We start from the raw sequence: 18,723 nt of genomic DNA, 5'->3' as shown, positions 1-18,723 counted from the left end.
CGTAACACAGGTTTATATAAATTGTTTATATAAAAAGATATCACATCATAGTTTTGATAGTTGTAAATTTAACGAGTAATTTTTTCAATTTCTCATCTTCATCATTTCAGGTACATCATCAGCCCAAGTTGTGATCGTGTTATTTTATCCCTCTGTCATGCATTGCACACACAATCTGGGATTGTTATATCTCGACAAACAAATGCAAATTCAAGTACTTCAAGATCTGAAACACTTCAAGAATTATCCATTCAGATGGGAAGAGCATTGTACACAGTATGCTGCTCGGCTTCTGTCGATCATTACATGCTAGGTACGTACTACAACTTTCCATTATCAGTATATTATTTTTATTTGTGAATTCAATAAACTTGAAATTTAATAGCACTGTGAATGATGTACCATCTCATAAAACAAGTGATAATTTTCATTGGAATTCTAAATTTGAATTGATATGTAGTTGAATATTTTATTTAACTCATTAAAAAATAATTTTCTGTTGCATAGCACTCAATATTTTTCATTGTTCCACTGTTAGATGCCTAAATATATAAATATATAATCCTTATTTTTTGGATGAACTTGTTCAAAAAAATTCAGATTTGATCCAATCAAGATTTTGTATAAAAAAAATTGCTTCGTTTTTATAAATGTCTGATTATTGTTCAGAGTGAAAGTGTGGATAATTTTTATGTTACAAAGTACACGCCTCAATCCTATAACCCATTATGTCACCAAGGATGTGATAAATTGTGCATGCAATGCCAAACAAGAAGAATTCTGATCTTTTAAAATAAATAGTGGCCGCTTACATATCGCTGACTGGTTGTACAGTGCTTTGTTTGGAGCCTGGAGCACGAATAAGCATTGTTTGAAAAAAATCAATCATATTTCCGATGTTTAATGAATTTTGTATTTTATATTACCAGGTGATTTATTCAAAGGATTAGCAGAAACTGGATGTTGGTTATGTCTAGAAGGAATGAGTAAACTTGCAGGTGGAATATTGTCTGTTGCTTGTCAACTAGCAAGTGATGTATTACAGGCATTAAGATCTGGACAACAATCTCTTGTTTTGCAAAGTGAAGAAGTGGCCGTTTCTCCTCATGCAGCATTTTTTGCCACTGTTGATTATTCTGAAATGCATTTCAAGGCTCCCAGAATGTTTTCGCCTTATCCTACAGCTACTGCTCAGTTGCCTCCAAACTTCCTGAAAAACTTCAGGTTTGTATTGAGCTAGTGCGAACTATCTTTGCCCGATACGAATTCCGCTTTTTTTTTTTTTTTTGGGAGCATCTTCTGTAACTCAATATTTAAGCAAATTTTCTTAAAGAAATACAGATAGATAGTACAAATATAGATAATTTTAATTGTCCAAGTTATAATTTTTTTTCATTCCTCTTGTTGTAGGATTATAAGTGCATGTACTCCAGACAGAAGAACAGTTCTTGAGATACGACTTTTGGCTCAAGGATTCACACAAGCATCTGAAATATCACACAAATTATGCATTTTTCTTCAACTTTCTGAGAGCTTCTTCTCTACTTTACCTGGTCAGCTGGGAAAATCTAGCATGCCTCATGAAACTACTGGAAATAATGTATTGTCTCTACATAGCATGGAGTTGATCATTGCATCTGCTGGTATTTCTCTTGATTCACTTATACATGATCATATGGAAAAGAACAAGGAATATAAAGAAATGATTTCAAATAAGGTATTTCTTTATTGTAAAGCATCCCCGAAAATGAAATGTCCCACTTATTCCACATTTATTTCCTTTTTAGGCTTAGCACGATTGTCCCACTTATCCCACACTTGCCCCAATCGTCCCACACTTGCCCCACTTCTTCAACTTCTGGCTTAGGATATATTAAATACTTTTGGTTCAAGGTTATTCATATGGAGTATTCATATGGAGTGAGATTTAGACAATTGGAAAAAGTGAGACACAACATTTTTGAGACACCTTTTGTCAAGTTTGTTCCAAATATGCTGTGATGAGGCTTTTAACAAACTTGGAAGTAGAGGAATTTGAAAAGACCTTGATCTTTCATGAATGACATATCTTACTAAATTTTTACACCCCGAGTTATGTGGTGAATTCGGGATAAGCATGGACTTTATTCTCAGATATTTACCACGCAGTATCAAAGTAATTACAAACTAAATTGCTAATATCATTGCCATTGCGCTCACAAGAAAGATAAACTGTTGTATTAAATCAACAATCGTTGCGACAAGTGTTTGTAACAAGATTGCCATTGCATGAGTGATTACCTTTCACTTGGTTTGTAAGTTTTTATCTGTCTTGAATTATTATGAGCGAGATGATTACTCCAGAGTTCTTGATGTTTGGGTTCTTCAACCATTCAAGTCTATGTATCTAAAATCCTATTTTATTGTATCCTATATATTGTAATATGGAAACTTTTTAGACGAGGAAATTTGCTGAATTATGGAGACATAAGGCAAGTACAACTACTGAATCAATACAACTTGATAGTTCAGGAGAAACTGATGAAGGAGGAAATACTAGTTCTTCAAATCAACAAAAGTCTGATAGTAGCGTTCAGTAAGTTAATTTTCATCAGAAATGACTACATGTGTATTTAAAGAGTATAACAATATTGGTTAAATAAAATTTGTCATTTCTTAGATGTAATAATTTTTTTAAATATTCATAAAAATAATTTACTGCATTTCAAATAGTTTTATTTTCATTGAGTGGTCGATAATTTGAACAGATAATTTGGAATTTTCAACTAAAGAAGTGGGACTTGCTTTGCTATGTAGTTTTGTCTTTTAAACACCTCTCTTTCCTGAATTTGATATTTCTAGGGTTCCGAGACAGATGGGCGAATTTCGAAATTTTGCGAATAAATTTATTTGGAAATATTACAAAAAAATAGGTGCTGTTTAACTGGTATCTATTATTTCAATACTCTCCCATTTTTTTTGTAACAGCGTTTTAGGTTTTGCCATTTTGAGTGAAATTACACATCTTATTCAATTGAACAATGTCATCTTGTGCCAAAAGTCTTACAGATATCACAATAAGCCTGAAAAGTAACTCGATATTGCGATATTTTTATTTACATATATTCACATAAAGTTATTTTGACAAATGTCAAAAAAAAAAATTTAAAAAAAATTTGTTTAAAATCATAGGAGAGAAGAGATTGAGGAAGACATTGAAGCAATGAGAAGAATGGAAGAAGAAGCAATTGTTACTGCAATTAAAAATTATATCGTTCCAAGAATCACTCACATGACAGACCGTAACTTACTTGCTACTCTTATACAAGACTTATATCCTGAAGTTGATATTGATTTATCGGCAGAAAATGAAGTGGAAAATGAAAAAGTAGGAAATGAATGGGGACCTGACATGGATACTGAGGTAATGAGAAATCCATTGGAATACCTAAATGTTTAATTTGTCATTTTTTGGGTGCAGCTTTTACTCATTGGTATAAAAGCTATACAATGAGCTATAACAGGGTTGGGCCGGATACGACCAATCGATGCGTGCCTGTAGAGATTACGACTATAGTTTTTATGGATATAAATTTGCGTTGAAAGTTGTGATGAAAATAACGAATCATCGACTAAAATATAGCTCGTAAATTCCCCACAAATTATCTGCACCTGAATATAATGTGGCACTTGGTACACTAGCTGTTTGTTGCACATTAACCTTCGCTAGTTATTTGTAATTAAACTGTTTTTTATTCCTAGTTTCATGTTGAGTATTGAGCCACCGGGCTAGTAACCAAGTCTATTATCTGTCCTGAGGCTGAGCTATATCGATGTAATTATAATGTTGGGTTGAAAATTGTCTTCGAGTATTGAAATCTTCTATCTGATGCTATTGGGAATATTACGATGGTTTTATCCTATGCTTAGTCATATATTTTGCATTGAGCAAGACTTTTTGCAAGCATCTACTGATACCTATCGCTATGCAAAGAGGTACTATTTTGAAGCTCACCAGTTTTTTCCCGATTTCGACATTGCTTACCCAATTAATTACACCCTGATATGAGTGTGCAGGGGATTTGAACCTGAGATGTATAACCTGCGATACCATCTCATTTATGTATATATGATTTCTTATTGGACACGTTTAGTGGCCATAACGATCGTTTCAAAATTTTGTTGTTATTGGTATTTGTCTCCGTCTCCATTTTTAAAAAATCGCTTTTCTCTTCGAATACTGGACCAATTGCTTTGATATTTTCATTGGTTAAAGATAAAATTTTTCTCCAGAAGGCTATTACTTTTTTTTTTCGCTATGACGTCATCAAAATTATTGCCACTGGGTGGCGCTACGTGTCCATATATTTGAGCATAGCTCTCTTGTTCATAAAGATAATTCACAGAACTTATTGTTTTTTTTTAAATATGACATGAAATGATATTGATGTAGAAAACTAATTGTTCACGTCAAATAGTAATTGTTTCCAGATTAATTAGCTGAGACAAGAAATGTATAATTTGTATTTAAGTAATTCAATAACAAAAAAAATAATTCAAAAAATTACGGCGGCTCAAGTGAGATTATAATTTTAAGATGTTCAAAAATGAAGTATTCTAGCAATATCAGTATTTTTGAATATTCTTAGTTTGCTTTTTTTACTGTAAAATCATGAGAATCCTTTTTTATCTAGTTACATAAGAGCAGAGCAAATGCATAAAAGAAAGATATAATGCTTGTCTCACAGAAATCCAATTGAAAGAATTTGATATCACAATTTTTGCTTTTTTTCACAGTATGCAAATTTGTCGTTCAACATGAATTTCATGCAAAGTAAATGCATTATAGAATTCTAGAATACCAAAATATTTAGATATGAAGTGAACACCATTAGCACAAAGCCATTTTTGGTATAAATTACTATTTTTCGTTCTTCCTCAGGTGTCTATACCAGTCCATCCAACAGAATTTGAATCTCAACCATTTCAATCCAAAACGCCAACAGGACCAACAAGTAATATGGATACAGCTATATCAGCAGCAATTGTTGAAAAGAAACTTTATTCGTCTGCTCCATTTCTCTCAAAAGTCAATCAAATGATGGAGGTATGAATTTTTAATAAAAATCAGTCACATATTACCGTATATGGATTTTCCACTTATTTCAGATAGATCTTTATTTTTGCAGATTCAAATTCAATTTTTATTTTATTTTCTGTTGTTTTTTGAGATGATTTACTATTCACATCTCTATTTCAAACTAGACTTTGGTTTGGTATAGTGAATCCAATTTTGTATACCCTTTGGGAAATATTGGGCCAAGATGTGACCTCATGTTTTTCTGCGCAAATCTGTCATCTTTATTATAGGCAAACTGACATCTCATCGTCAGCTAACATGCCTGGTTTGTTTGGCAATTTTCTCATTTATTATCATCTAGATCTAGAAGGTTTGAATTTGAGTGTCAAGATCTCAATGTATTCATACACTTGTCAACGTAGATTAGCTATCACACGAACCACTGGGCATTGCATCCATTTACTCAAGTTCATTCCTAATGTTGTCTATGTTCTATATTTAGCTTGCTGATTCAATGCGAGGTGTGATTGTTACTGGAAGACCCGGATCTGGTAAATCAACATGTGTGGATGTTTATGCTGAAACACAGAAACAACTCGGTGCTAACGTCAATTGCAAAAGGGTGGGTTCTAACCGTACAAGAATAATTTTTCATGAAAAATAACATTTTCTGTAAATTTGCCATTTTTTTTTCATTTTTGACAATATATTCATTACTTATTACTGCTCAGATATTCTTGAATGCAATGGATTCACCAAAACAATTATTTGGATATTATGATCAAGAAAATAAAGAATGGAAAGATGGATTGGTTCAGCATTTGGTCAGACCAGGTTGCTTTGAGAAGACCAGCATTGAGGTAAGCTCAGTTTAAACAAGAAATTTGAACAGGTTAAAAAATAGATTTAAACTTGATGTTTTAACTCTTTCTCTTACCCTTCTACTATAGGTAATGTTACAACGCCTATTAATAAAGATGTGGGTTAACCTTAACCAATCTGACCCAATAAACATAATATTATCCGAAATGATTTTTAGGATGAATTTGAGTAACTAGAATTTAAATTTGGATGCGTAATCCTGACCATTCATTTCAATAACGGATTTGTACAGGCATCTGAATGATCAATCATTCCTCAAATTAATCACTGTTCTTTCTTTCAGAATTCATCCACTCAGCAGCAGGTTTTTATTCTTCATGTTGACGGAATTTTGAATTCTGGTGACACAGACATGTTTTTACAATTGTTGAGAAGTTCTGGACCAGTTGGTAGCGGAGGAGAAGCAAGTCCTAGCAGAATAATTCTTCCCAACAATGAACGACTTAGATTATCATCCGATCTGAGAGTAGTTTGGGAAATGGATTCACTTGCTCATCTGGCTCCAAGTACAGCTGCAGAATTAGGAGTGTTGGCTTTTGGAAACACAGGTATAATTGCATTGGTCTGGAGGGAAAAAGGATAGTTTTGAGAGACAATTATGTAGCATTGTTACTTGACATAGGATAAATACAATGTACTTTGATAATATATTCGCCAAATCTATGTCTTCTGTTGTAGCATTGATTATGGATTTTGCAGTTTAAAGGATGTCTCAAATTTTCAATTTTTCAAATATGTTTTTTATTTTAGAAATTACATGGAAGGTTCATTTATATCACTGGTTGGATCAATTACCAGAAATGATTCGAGAGGTTTTACGAGATCTTTTGGAATTGTATTTGCCAAAGGTTGTTGGATATTTTTCCAAAGGCACAATGCCCGATCATCTGACTAGCACTCAACCAGGCCATTCTCATCTTCGTTTACGACAAATGGTGAAAGTGGGAGTTGAATCCATGACAATCACTTTCTGTCGTCTGCTAAATTGCCTTCTAACTTCATCATCATCGTTTGATATGTCACAAGACGAGTGCGAACGTTACGTTGGTTATGCCGTTTTCTGGGCTTTTGGTGGCACTCTTGAATCCGACAGCCGCGGAAATTTTGCTTTATGGTGGACAGAGCAATGGCCCAATCTTTTTCCAAGGCAACACGATCCATGGTGTGTTTTTGTAGATTCTGATACGAGAGATTTTGCACACTGGTCTGATTTTATTCCACAGTTTTCTGGGTTTGCTCACAGTGGAAGCCATTTGTCATCAACTGGTTCATTAAACCAATCAAGTCAAGATGAACAGCAAAGACAACAACAACAAGATGAAGTTTTTGTTCACACACCTGACTCAGGTCAAATGAATCATTTACTCGGAATGCTTACTGACGCTGGGCACCCTGTTATGATCGCTGGTCCTGCTGGATGCGGAAAAACAGCTCTTGTACGAGAAAGAGTTAATACAGTCAGTTCAGGAGAAGTCGCTGAAGTTCTAAGTCTTTTTATTCATTGTAATAGACTGACTCAGGCCGGAGGATTGTGGGAGAGAGTTTCAAATTATCTTGAGTGGAAACATGGAATCACATACACACCAAGAGGAAACAAAAAACTTCTTTGTGTTGTTGATGACTTGAACTTATCAAAACCATTAGATATGGACTGTGAGTACAGTTCTAATTATTCTCAAAATTTTCCTTATATAGACGAATTATAATTTTTTTGCACAAACATGTTTCATTTAAAAAAAAAATATGTTGCTTTCATTGGTCTTGTGAAATAAAACTACTAATTCATACTTTTAGTTTCTAACCACATAGATTGTAATGGAAACCTTTTCTATTCTAGTTGGAAATGGACTGAGACTTCAATCTGCATGTGAAATAATCAGGCAACATCTTGATACTGGTGGTATCAGAAATATTTCTACTTTCAAATGGCAACAGGTTAGAAAAGAGTCTTTTCATGTTTCAGATTAGGCTTTTGATAAACACTTCTCATTGCAGTCATTCTGATTTATATTGCATTTTAGTGTTTTATTGTATAGAGTATTGTATATCTGTACAGGTCAGCAATGTTGCTTATATAACAACTACAAATCCAAGTCCTTCATGTTCATCATATACTCAAAGTCAAAGATTAACCAGACATTTCTCAGTATTTACTTGTCCTTTCCCATCTCTTGAAGCACAAAATTCTATATTCAGGTTTGTAACTTATATTTTGTCTATACATATTTATTTCCTTCTGTGAATTTTTTTATAAGTGCACATATACTGAACTTAACCCTTTCAAACCAGAAAACGGCTCAATAATGTGCCCTGGTTTAAGCCAAACTGTACTCATAGCAAATCCAGAAGGGTGTAAGAAATTTACTATCCTGTAGCCAACTAGAAAAATACCTGCCATTCTGAAACACGGGGCTTTATATATATAGCATGCTATCATATTCAGGTTGGAAGTGCAAAGTGATATTCGGCATATGATTATAACTGAAATTGTATTAATATATGCATCACATATGCAAGATCTTGTTACATTATTATGACTACAAAATACTTCTAGAACTACTAAATTAATCAACTGTATATGAAATACTAAAATGGGTTCAATGGTATGGTTCTATCAAGTTCAATGGTATCACAATATAAGTAGGCAAAAATGCTGTCATCACCCAATTTTCTCGTCTCAAATTAATCTTCGCAACTGAACAAACTTTTATTGATTCCATTGGTTATTGAATGATTATTTTTATGTAGGTTATCTACACGTATGTAACAACTGTTCTAATTATTTTATTGTTTCAGTGCGATGCTGGGAAGCCATTTTTTGACAACCTTTGGATCAGGGTCTCTATCATCAAGTAATCTTGCAGAGTTATGGGCAGAAAAACCAATGCAGGTATTACCTGAAGTCAGATTATATTACCTTACTGGTACCGGTATATATTTTATTTTTAACAATAAAATTATTGGGACTTTTTGCTTGATAATTTCGGTAGTATTGTGATAATATTGATGATAAAATTCTCTAAAATTGAATTGTGCGCAAATTGGTGATAGGGAATTCTAACGTTATTAAAATTCCATATAGAGTTTTTAATTTCAATTTTGAGAATTTTTTTTATGTTTTTATTTTTTGAAAAGATTATGAGAAATTAAAAATCCTATATCATTTCTGCAGCATATGTTACACAACATAACCATGGTAACTATCGAATTACAAGAACGACTTCGAAGCATGTATTTATCTGTACCTGATCGAGCCCATTATTTGTTCACACTCAATGATCTGGACAGAATATTCAGAAACTTGATTCTGTCGTTACGCAAGGATTGTCATCACAAAGATTTATTGCTGAGATGGAGACATGAATGTGATTGGACATATGGTCGTAGAATGGTTAGTAAATGAATATGGCTATTTTTTTCTATCAATACAATAAATATCAGCACATATATTGCTACAGAATCCCTGTATTATATGCATATAGATGCATAAGTGTTTTAATGATGCCCACTAGGGCAGCGTTGATAATCCTGTGTGGAGACACGGGTTCAAATCCTGTGGAGAACAATCATGCATCGTAGTTTTAATTGTTCTGATTTACATTTACTTTACCGCTAGTTGGTTATAACTTTCTGAACCACTCACATAGTCCATTCATCGGAAAAGTTGGAAATTGACAAGCTAGAATTGGTATTTGATTATTAGATAATGCTACTTGCCATAGCGTCTATTTCTTTTTGTCTCTCTTTTTCTCTAAGATAAACATGAAATTTTTATTAGCCTCAAGGACCTATTATTGGATTAATCCTTGGAAAGGATTTCTCTTTTCTACAGTGGATTTCAATGTGTCAGCAAAGCACTTGTACATTTACTCTTTATATTTCAGGTTTCTGATGTTGATTTGGAAAGATATCAACAAGCCTTTGATACCGCAGTTCGAAAATATTTGACAGAAAACAAATATCTACCTTGTGTTCTCCCATCCAAACAACCTTTGTTTAGCAGTGTTCGAGAACTTGATAGTGGATTTGTTACTGCTGGAAGGTAAATTTTTTTTTCAAAATTTTTTGAAAATTTGCAACAAAATATTTTATTGTTAAAGATCATTACTTACTTTTGATATAGTTTGCTGTCAAGAAGGTCAAATATATTTTTTTAAGAATAGGGTCATCTACTACTACTATTAGCAAAATTTAGTTTGTGAGTTATTCCTTTTTTTGTTATCGAAAAATCGACTTAAAATCACAGGGTGATTAAATCAATCATGAAGCATTGATTAATCTTTAATTAATATTTATGAACCTCATTGTTCCGATAATCTGAATTGCTTTCTTTCTTTCAGTGAAAAACAATTCAAGGTTTTCAAATGAATAAATTAATATTTTTTGATTTGTTATTTGAAAACATGATAACCTTTCATGTGTGATTTTAATGTTTGTATGTGCAAAATATGTTTTATCACTGAGTTTGTTTCTCCTATAAACTGATTATGATTGATTTAAAAATAGTGCAAAATGATATTTTGTGTTTCTAAGTTAAAACACATAACGAAAAATTACTATTCAGATATGAAGGACGATCATCTCAAGCCAGTCGGCATTTAAAATCTGGAACAACACAAGATACTGGAGATTATTATAAAGCTGTTAATGATGAAGATGAAGTTCATAGATTACTCATGGAAGCAGTCAAGGTAGTTTTAATAACTATGTGTAAGACAGCTTAAAGCTTACTCAAAGAGTAAAGTAAAGTAAACAATGGCATGTTTCTGTGGCTTTTTTGCCTTAGTACCTTAGTTGATGATAGTATACTGGTTAATTTATCTTTTTATAATTACTGTTACACTTTAGGAATACAATAAAGTAAATGTTGGAATGAATTTGAGTTTATACAAAGAAACAATCTCAACAGTCTGCAGACTTGCAAGGATATTGCAGTGTCCACATAAGACTGGACATACATTGTTGTTTGGAGAGGGTTGTCCAATGCTTGCAAGACTTGCTGTGAACCTTGGTATGTACAGTTGGTAAAAAATTCCTTAAAAGCTAAAATACGTACTTGGAAACACAAATGCACAAGTGATGGGTGTCAGGACAGAGTTTTTTGTTGGAGAAATAGACAGATGGCACAATGACTTCTTTGGAATGTGCTATTCAAATTTTAAATTCGAACATTCACTACATCCAAATATCTATTTTATATATTATACATGCATGTATTTCTGTGAACTTGCAATTCTGTTAAACACTATGTATATGAAATTGAGATGGAACCATTCTGCTTAAAAGTATTTTTTTAGTTTTTATCTTGGCCCTATCCATCCAACATCCATCTCAACAATTACCATATTTTACAGTCGGACCATGAGGCGCACCTTGAATCCTTAATAACACGGCCTTCTGGTTCATAAAATACAGTATATACGTTCATATTTGTGTTTTAGTGAGTCTTGTTGGTGCCTGTGACCTTATTTAACAAGATTGCATAAAAAAAATTTCTTAAGATGAATCAAAGCAAGGTCACTCATATTCACTTAAAAGTAACAGAGATTCATTTCTGAACAAAAATATGGGGTAACAATGAAATGCCAAAATATACTGAAACAAAGAGTGTTGCAGTACATGACACACCAGTAAATGTCGATTGGTGCGAGGCCTGAAACTATGTTTTTTTAACATTTGCTTCTAATCTATTAATATCACTCAAATATGAAAGATTTATCACTGATAAATATTACATTTCAGCTGGACATCTTAGTGGATTTTCTGTACGAAGTTTGAGACCATCATTAGCAACATCAGACAATGATGCGATAGATACTGATGAGGCAAGACTTGCACATTTCAAACAATTCATGGTCAACATGTACAATGATACTGGTGTCAAAGGAGAGAAAATTGTTTTGTTTTTGAGTGATGACAGGTAGGGAATCCTAGGCTACGATAGGATTTACGGTACATATTTATTCTGGAAATAAATATTTAGTTAAGAAGAGCAGTTAGGAGATCCCATTTTGCTAGTGTTGTATTTCAATTCAATACTTTTTCAGCATGCTAAAGTTTGTTTATTTTAGTTTTAAAATTTGCATTGGTTGAAAATATTATCATCAATTTATTCTATGCCTGATTATTTAGAGTTTTGACCGATGAATGCTTGGCAGTATTGGAAGAACTTGTACGTCATGGTGCTATTTCACATTTGTTCACAACTGATGAACAAACAACAATTGCTAATTCAGTAAGAAGTGAAGTAACTGCTGCAGGACTCACATATTCTCGAGATGCTGCTTGGAATTTCTTCCAAAGTACAGTGATGAAAAATTTGAGGATTGTACTGGTTTGCTCTGATACAGGTAAATAATTCAGTATGAATTTCATGAGAATTTTTGTTTTCCTTTTGGATGACTATGCGAAAGCCTCATGCAGTTCATGTATCCAGAATAAATAATCATCAAATTATCAGTCTTTTACTCAACCTTGGACTGGTCTGAGCATGAGGCTGCTGTTTGAGATATGTAACAAAAATCATGTCAGTTATATGAATCATAAGTTATGCAATGTTCACCTGGGAATACTTGTTAATTTGATATAACAGTTAAACAACCTTTTCACAACCTTTCAAGAGATTTAAATGAACCGTTTAAATAAGCATACAATAAATTCAACAATCAAAGTGTAGAAAAGTATAAGATAAGACATAAATCATAAAGTATAGAATGATACCTTAAATAGAATTGTCGTGTGTTCTTTTCCCTCTTCTCTTAATATCTATTTTGGCTTAAGTTATTCTATTTGAAGGCGTTTGGGATTCTCCGTTTAGTGGATGAATTCTCTATCTTCATTTCTCTATCTCCAATTAAGGATTAGTTCGTTTCGTTTTTGATAGGAGAAATTTTGGATGAGCTAGATTACTGTTATTTTGGGTTTATACCATTGGCATAGTTAAGTCAATAAAGTCAAATGTAGAGTAAGATTGATGGAATGACATAGTTTTCGTGAGAAATATCGATGATTTCATTGTCTCATGAATATGAGTTTTGAATATGAGATCAATGCTTTATGCAGGTGGAAAAATACCTGTGTTCCTCTAAAGATTGGAGTTCCCAGCCAAAAATGGATTTGGTGCATATTTGATAATTTACAAAGTAACAAATTTGAACAAATTGAAAATGGAAAATTTGTTACAGATTAAGCTATCTTATCAGCATTTTCTCTCTCATGTTTATAAACATTGATATTCCTCTAATATATGTGTGCATAAGTACAAATTGAAAGCCCAATCAAGCTTAGGATTATCAGTACTGTAATTCAGGGTTTATTTTTTAAATGCCAAAAAGTCGGATTGTTTTTTTTTTAATAAAACAGGCAAATCATTCATGGGAAAGAGTCTGGAATTTCCTGCATTGTTCAACCATTTCAATATTATTGCAATGAGACCATGGTCACATGAACAACTTGTTGAAATCACTTTGTACCATGTACAAGGTAAAAGTAATAAATGTTTGTTACTGAGTGAAGAAGATGAAGACAGAAGATTTCAACAATATAAAAGAAGAAATCGTAGACCTATGGATAAAAAATGGATGGAAAATGTGGCTCATCTTCTTGCAAACATGCATATTGCTGTCAGACAGAAAGCTGAAAATAAATTTTACAAGTAAGTTTATTGAAATATTCAAAGTTACTAATGCTGGTAGGTTGTTGTTTAACAGTAACGAGAATTTTCTTGAACTGCACAGTTGAAATTTATAATGTACAGGTTGAGAATTGGTTAGCCCAACCAACTAAGATTAGAAAATTATCTACTACATAATGTTTTGCATCCTGTGGAAGATGATTATGTTTGAGACTACTTGTCATTGTAGGGTGCTTACTGCTAACACACTTGATTTTTCTGACAAATTTTAACTATTTTTCCCGAATAAATTGTACAGTACTTTTTGTGCTGATTTTTAATCAATTATTCAGAATTATAATTTATTGTCAAATTGGTAGGTTTGGTATAACCAATTGTAAGTATCAATACCAGTTTGAAATGATTTTCTGAAATTTTCAGTACTCACATAGCATGGTTGTATAAATTTGAAAATATTTGATATTTTTGGAAAAATTTCAATTGGTAATAATTTCTTTTTTTGTATACTAATCTTTCTATTTTTCATCACAGACTTCCTGGACATGTCAGTAATTATGCTTTCGAGAAACTTGTATTGAGATTTGTCAGCGTTTTTCGTGATCGACGTCGTTCTATACACTCTGATCAAAATGCTACTGCTGAAGCATTATTAAATATTGACAAAGAAAATGCCATCGCTGAATCTCTGCAAAGAGAACTTGACAGAGAAAAACAGGTATGGTATTTTTAGTGAATTTTAGTTAGATTTCATATTCATTCAATTTAATCAGCTTCCAAAATTGCCTCTTCTTATTTAGTATCTTGGAATTTGTAAAAACAAGATCAATGTTAGAAAAGATTTTGTCATTTTTAGCAGGAACCATCGCTCTCATATTAGTCTAATAGACTTAGCACTTTCAATTTTCTCTGGCAGTAGAAATTTTAGAATTGGGTCAACAATCGATATCAGAATTCAGAGCAGTTCAATAAAAGAGCTGGGTGTCGCTGTTTTCATCAAAAGCAAAAATAGGTCGCTGAAGTTTTCATGTAGTAGATGATCGGATGAATTGGGAGTTGAAAGAAACTATTCTCAGATTCAAAATCACTTGTTTGTTAATGGTTACCCAAATCACTACCCATTTGAAAATTAACTACACTGCAATGTTTGGCATCCTGAGCATAATGATTGCACACAAGATTTCTAGTCATTGTGGGGTGCTTGCTGTTAATGTATTCGATATTCCTGACTTTAATCATGAACCATTGTGTATCGGCTCTCATCTCCTTGTTTTTTTTTGTTCAAATTCTTTTACATTCTTATTGCCTTTCCTTTTTCAAATCTCAGGTGTTAGAAGAACATAAAATTGGTACAACACAACTTCTGGCTCAGATCGGACAAGATATGGTTATCACTGAACAACAGGTACGTTTTCATTCAGGCTACAACACAAACTTACCTATTACCTATATATTTGATATTTTGTTTCAGTTGTTACAACTACATTACATGAAGGAATGTCCAAAACGAATCAAAACTTTGAATAGATTCAAAATTAAATATATTCAATATTTTAATCTCTTAATATTAAATACAATCAAGGATATATCAATTTGAGAAAATATCACTTTGAGGTTTAGGTTATTGAAGTCGTCTTATGTATGGTATTCATTTAATTCCTGAAAACTATAAAAAATAAGGAACCAGTTAATCTCGGTTTTTCCTAACTTTCATGCATTTCCAAATTCAAACTGACTGAATTTGCCTTTATTTCTACGTATTCTGTGGTAAACATAACCCATTCACCAATATATTCAATATTCCATGTCTGAAAATATTGAGAATATATACAGAATAGTAGATAATTTGGTTTTAGCCATCTCTGAATACCTTATATTACCACTATGAAACTTATTTCTTGCAGGTTTTAGCTGTGAAGCAACAGATTCGTAAGATTCGACATTTGAAAAAGTCTCAACCAGAATATAAACACGCCCATGAGAAAGCAGTGTTTAAGGCTGCTGCAATCATTGCTGATACTAAAAAAGTTGTGAAAGAAATTGACAGTCAGGTTTGTCTTGTATGCAAATTTAATCAAGTTTACATAAATCAATTTGATAGATTATTTGCAAGTATAGTTTTAGATTTCAATATTTTACTCTTCTAAAACATATAGATACAGATTTTTATCAAGCAATTATGTTTCATATGAAATGTAATTATCTTTTCAACATAGCATAAAATACCCAATACTATGAGGTTTGAGTCTGCTATTTAAAAATCTGTGATACCTACTTTTATTCTGCCACAAGTCATCATGTAATTGCTCTTACAAAATGCTTTATTAATGCATTTTTTCTTAACTAAATCATGAACTAATTTGAGATATGATTTCACCACTTGTGTGACACTTAGCATGATGATTCTTTAAAACTATTAACCTGATGGAATTGAACTCAACTTACTATATTTAATATGAAATTCTTTATTTATTTGAGAATAAATGATCATGTGATACAAGCGGAACTCTTATAAAAACTGCCATATTTTTTCCAAACGACCCAGACAACTACATACAAATCCATCTAAAAATTAAATTAATTTTGATTCATGCCAAAACTCTTTACATTACACTTAGCCCAAACCATGTAAAACAAACTCAAATTGTCAATACTTCAATATATCTTAAATACACAAAGGGTCAATAGATTCAGATGTAAACTATATTTGTAAGAAACTAAATACTCCTATTACTATGAAAATCTATTTTTATTTGTTTCAGGGTCTACAAGAGTTGAGGGCATTGCAGAAACCAGACAATGATGTTGAGGACTTGATGGCTTGTATTATTATGATTGTTAAATCACCAAACTCAGATCTAACATGGAGTAAAGGAGCAAAAAGACAGATGGCTAATTTAGATCGTTTCATTGACGAGCTGATGAATTTTGATGACAGTCCCTTGCCACAGGTGGGGTGGTACATTTGGCCTAAGTGTAATTATTGCATTGCTTTAATCTTATCTGATAATTTCAAATTCTATTCGATTGACTTATGTTTATTACATCAGGCCGAAAAAGTGAATTCTTACAAGTTTTTTTTTTATATTTATTTTTACTTAAAAAGAGTTTTGTTACCTATTGTTGAACATAGTTTCATTAGACCTAAAATGACTATAAGAATTTTATTGCTTTCACTGATTGATTGCTGTTTGTTGTTGAAGCATTTGAAGGGGATTTAAATTACTTCACTCCATTTGTGTGGCATTTACCATTATTAAGAAAACATAAATTTGTTAAAAAAAATACATGAATAGCATACTATAGCAAAAAATACAAAGAGTGAGAAAAATCACTTTCTTTCCGACTTTAGAGCACCCTGGATGCGCTTGAACCAACTTTGGAGAAAGAAACATTTACTGTTGATAATTTAACTGCAAAAGCTGGCGGTAATGCTGCAGCAGGTATGATTTTTATAATGATGTAGATTATTTTCAACTGTTTTGAACCATTTTGAGGAAATGGCCAATGTTGGATGCTACTCCAATCATAAAATAGTCTCATTAATTTCATTGTGAATTCTAGTGAGCTTGCTTTTGAGCAAATATCATATGACAAGGTATTTTTTATTATTAAATTTCTTCTTTATCATAGGTGCTCTTTTGAGATGGGTACAAGGTGTTGTACGTTACCACAGTTTGATGATTACAAAAGTGAAACCACTTCATGATAAATTGGAGGAAACATCTTCAGCCATAGGTGAGTTTACCTGATAAATATTTATATTGCGCCATGATTGCTCATTTAAATACTATAGCATGAAATAAAACAGACAGTGATTGGAACTTTCTCACCACTGCAACATTACCGTTTTTTTTTTTGTGAAATTATATTTTGTACTTCAATTTACATTTGTCTCCTACATTTCTGACAAAATTCGATCATCAATTTTTAGATTTTGAATAATTGAACTTTTTTTTATAAATTCAAACAGTCGGAGCTCAACACAGGTTAAGACAGTTGGAAAGTAAGAAAGAAGCTTTAGAATCGAGATTACGAGACCTAGGCGAAGGATTTGAACAAGCGACTGTTGATAAGAATGAACAAGAAAATAAAAGATTGGAAATGCAAGATCATTTGCGTGAAGCCGCTCATTTTCAACAAGTTCTTATGGATGAACATAGAAGGAGGACAGCAGTACTGAGTGCCTGTGAGGTAATGTGTGTTAAATTCTGCATGTAGTTTTTATACAACGAATTTATATGTCTTTTACTCCTAACATGGCTCTGTACGTGTCTCTAATGCTGGGTAAGAAAGACATTGTTTTGATTGACCGGAACCTTCTCAATTCCACTTTACCTGTGATGTTGACAATTGACACAGTTATGTCTAATACTTTATTCACTTTACACAAAAATTTTATGATTGATACATGGAGCCCTATTTATTTATTAAACTGGGCAGTCCAAAATTGAAATTTTCATATTATTTCCATGACCTCATTTTAAACTTTTGTATTGGCATGTATGGTAAATCATTGCATTTTTGTATATTTAAATGGTATTTTTGCCTCAAATAAGGCAGACAAGCAGGCTTAGCATGTTTAACTCATTACCCTTTATATGAGGAGTTATGAAAGGTATAGGGTATGGGTGAAAAACTGTATTTGCCTGGACTTGATCAGATTTCTAACTTGTCACAATTCCAGTAGCATATAAATTTTTCTTCTATGTACTTCAAAACCATTCTGTAAAATTGTCTTGCACCTACCCTTATAAATTCATATGAGATGATATATTATATATATAATGATATATGGAGGAATATACTTTGTTATTTAGAATTACGCTTTTACTTCAATTTTAGGATCAACTTGAGTGGGTAACAGGAGTTGCTGCCATCGCAGCAGGATTCTCAACTTACATGGGTCCTTATCCATATATGTTTCGTCGCATGTTGTTGACAGTAGACTGGGCACAATGTCTTGTAGAACGGGGAATTCCTCTTGTATTTGATACAATTGATGCTGTACGAGGACACAGAATTGAATTCATGCTTGATGTCCATGGTATGGCAACTAGTTTTTTTACTTTTTATGAATTTTTTACAACACATAGAGGAAAGAGGATTTTTATATTTATTTTCGGGGGAGTGGAAAATGTATAAGATGGCT

General features: G+C 32.4%; 1 protein-coding gene across 1 annotated transcript in view; it reads left to right on the top strand.

Moving 5' to 3' along the window:
- Positions 1-18,723, top strand: part of LOC120325946 (dynein beta chain, ciliary-like) — an 87,687-nt gene that overhangs the window by 26,353 nt on the left and 42,611 nt on the right. Inside the window, exons 46-73 of the mRNA XM_078111380.1 lie at positions 111-313; positions 930-1,224; positions 1,411-1,717; positions 2,439-2,575; positions 3,172-3,403; positions 4,922-5,086; positions 5,562-5,681; positions 5,791-5,919; positions 6,225-6,489; positions 6,692-7,594; positions 7,779-7,876; positions 7,998-8,137; positions 8,738-8,831; positions 9,114-9,332; positions 9,826-9,983; positions 10,506-10,632; positions 10,790-10,952; positions 11,684-11,861; positions 12,074-12,291; positions 13,304-13,595; positions 14,106-14,289; positions 14,899-14,976; positions 15,476-15,622; positions 16,334-16,522; positions 16,924-17,014; positions 17,205-17,309; positions 17,545-17,765; positions 18,417-18,618. Coding sequence (XP_077967506.1) covers positions 111-313; positions 930-1,224; positions 1,411-1,717; positions 2,439-2,575; positions 3,172-3,403; positions 4,922-5,086; positions 5,562-5,681; positions 5,791-5,919; positions 6,225-6,489; positions 6,692-7,594; positions 7,779-7,876; positions 7,998-8,137; positions 8,738-8,831; positions 9,114-9,332; positions 9,826-9,983; positions 10,506-10,632; positions 10,790-10,952; positions 11,684-11,861; positions 12,074-12,291; positions 13,304-13,595; positions 14,106-14,289; positions 14,899-14,976; positions 15,476-15,622; positions 16,334-16,522; positions 16,924-17,014; positions 17,205-17,309; positions 17,545-17,765; positions 18,417-18,618 — 5,660 coding nt within the window. The remainder of the gene's footprint in view (positions 1-110; positions 314-929; positions 1,225-1,410; positions 1,718-2,438; positions 2,576-3,171; positions 3,404-4,921; positions 5,087-5,561; positions 5,682-5,790; positions 5,920-6,224; positions 6,490-6,691; positions 7,595-7,778; positions 7,877-7,997; positions 8,138-8,737; positions 8,832-9,113; positions 9,333-9,825; positions 9,984-10,505; positions 10,633-10,789; positions 10,953-11,683; positions 11,862-12,073; positions 12,292-13,303; positions 13,596-14,105; positions 14,290-14,898; positions 14,977-15,475; positions 15,623-16,333; positions 16,523-16,923; positions 17,015-17,204; positions 17,310-17,544; positions 17,766-18,416; positions 18,619-18,723) is intronic.

This window comes from Styela clava, chromosome 4, assembly GCF_964204865.1.
Source record: "Styela clava chromosome 4, kaStyClav1.hap1.2, whole genome shotgun sequence".
NCBI lineage: Eukaryota > Metazoa > Chordata > Ascidiacea > Stolidobranchia > Styelidae > Styela > Styela clava.
Note: the sequence above shows the minus strand (reverse complement) of the source record. Positions and strands in the feature narration are given on the sequence as shown.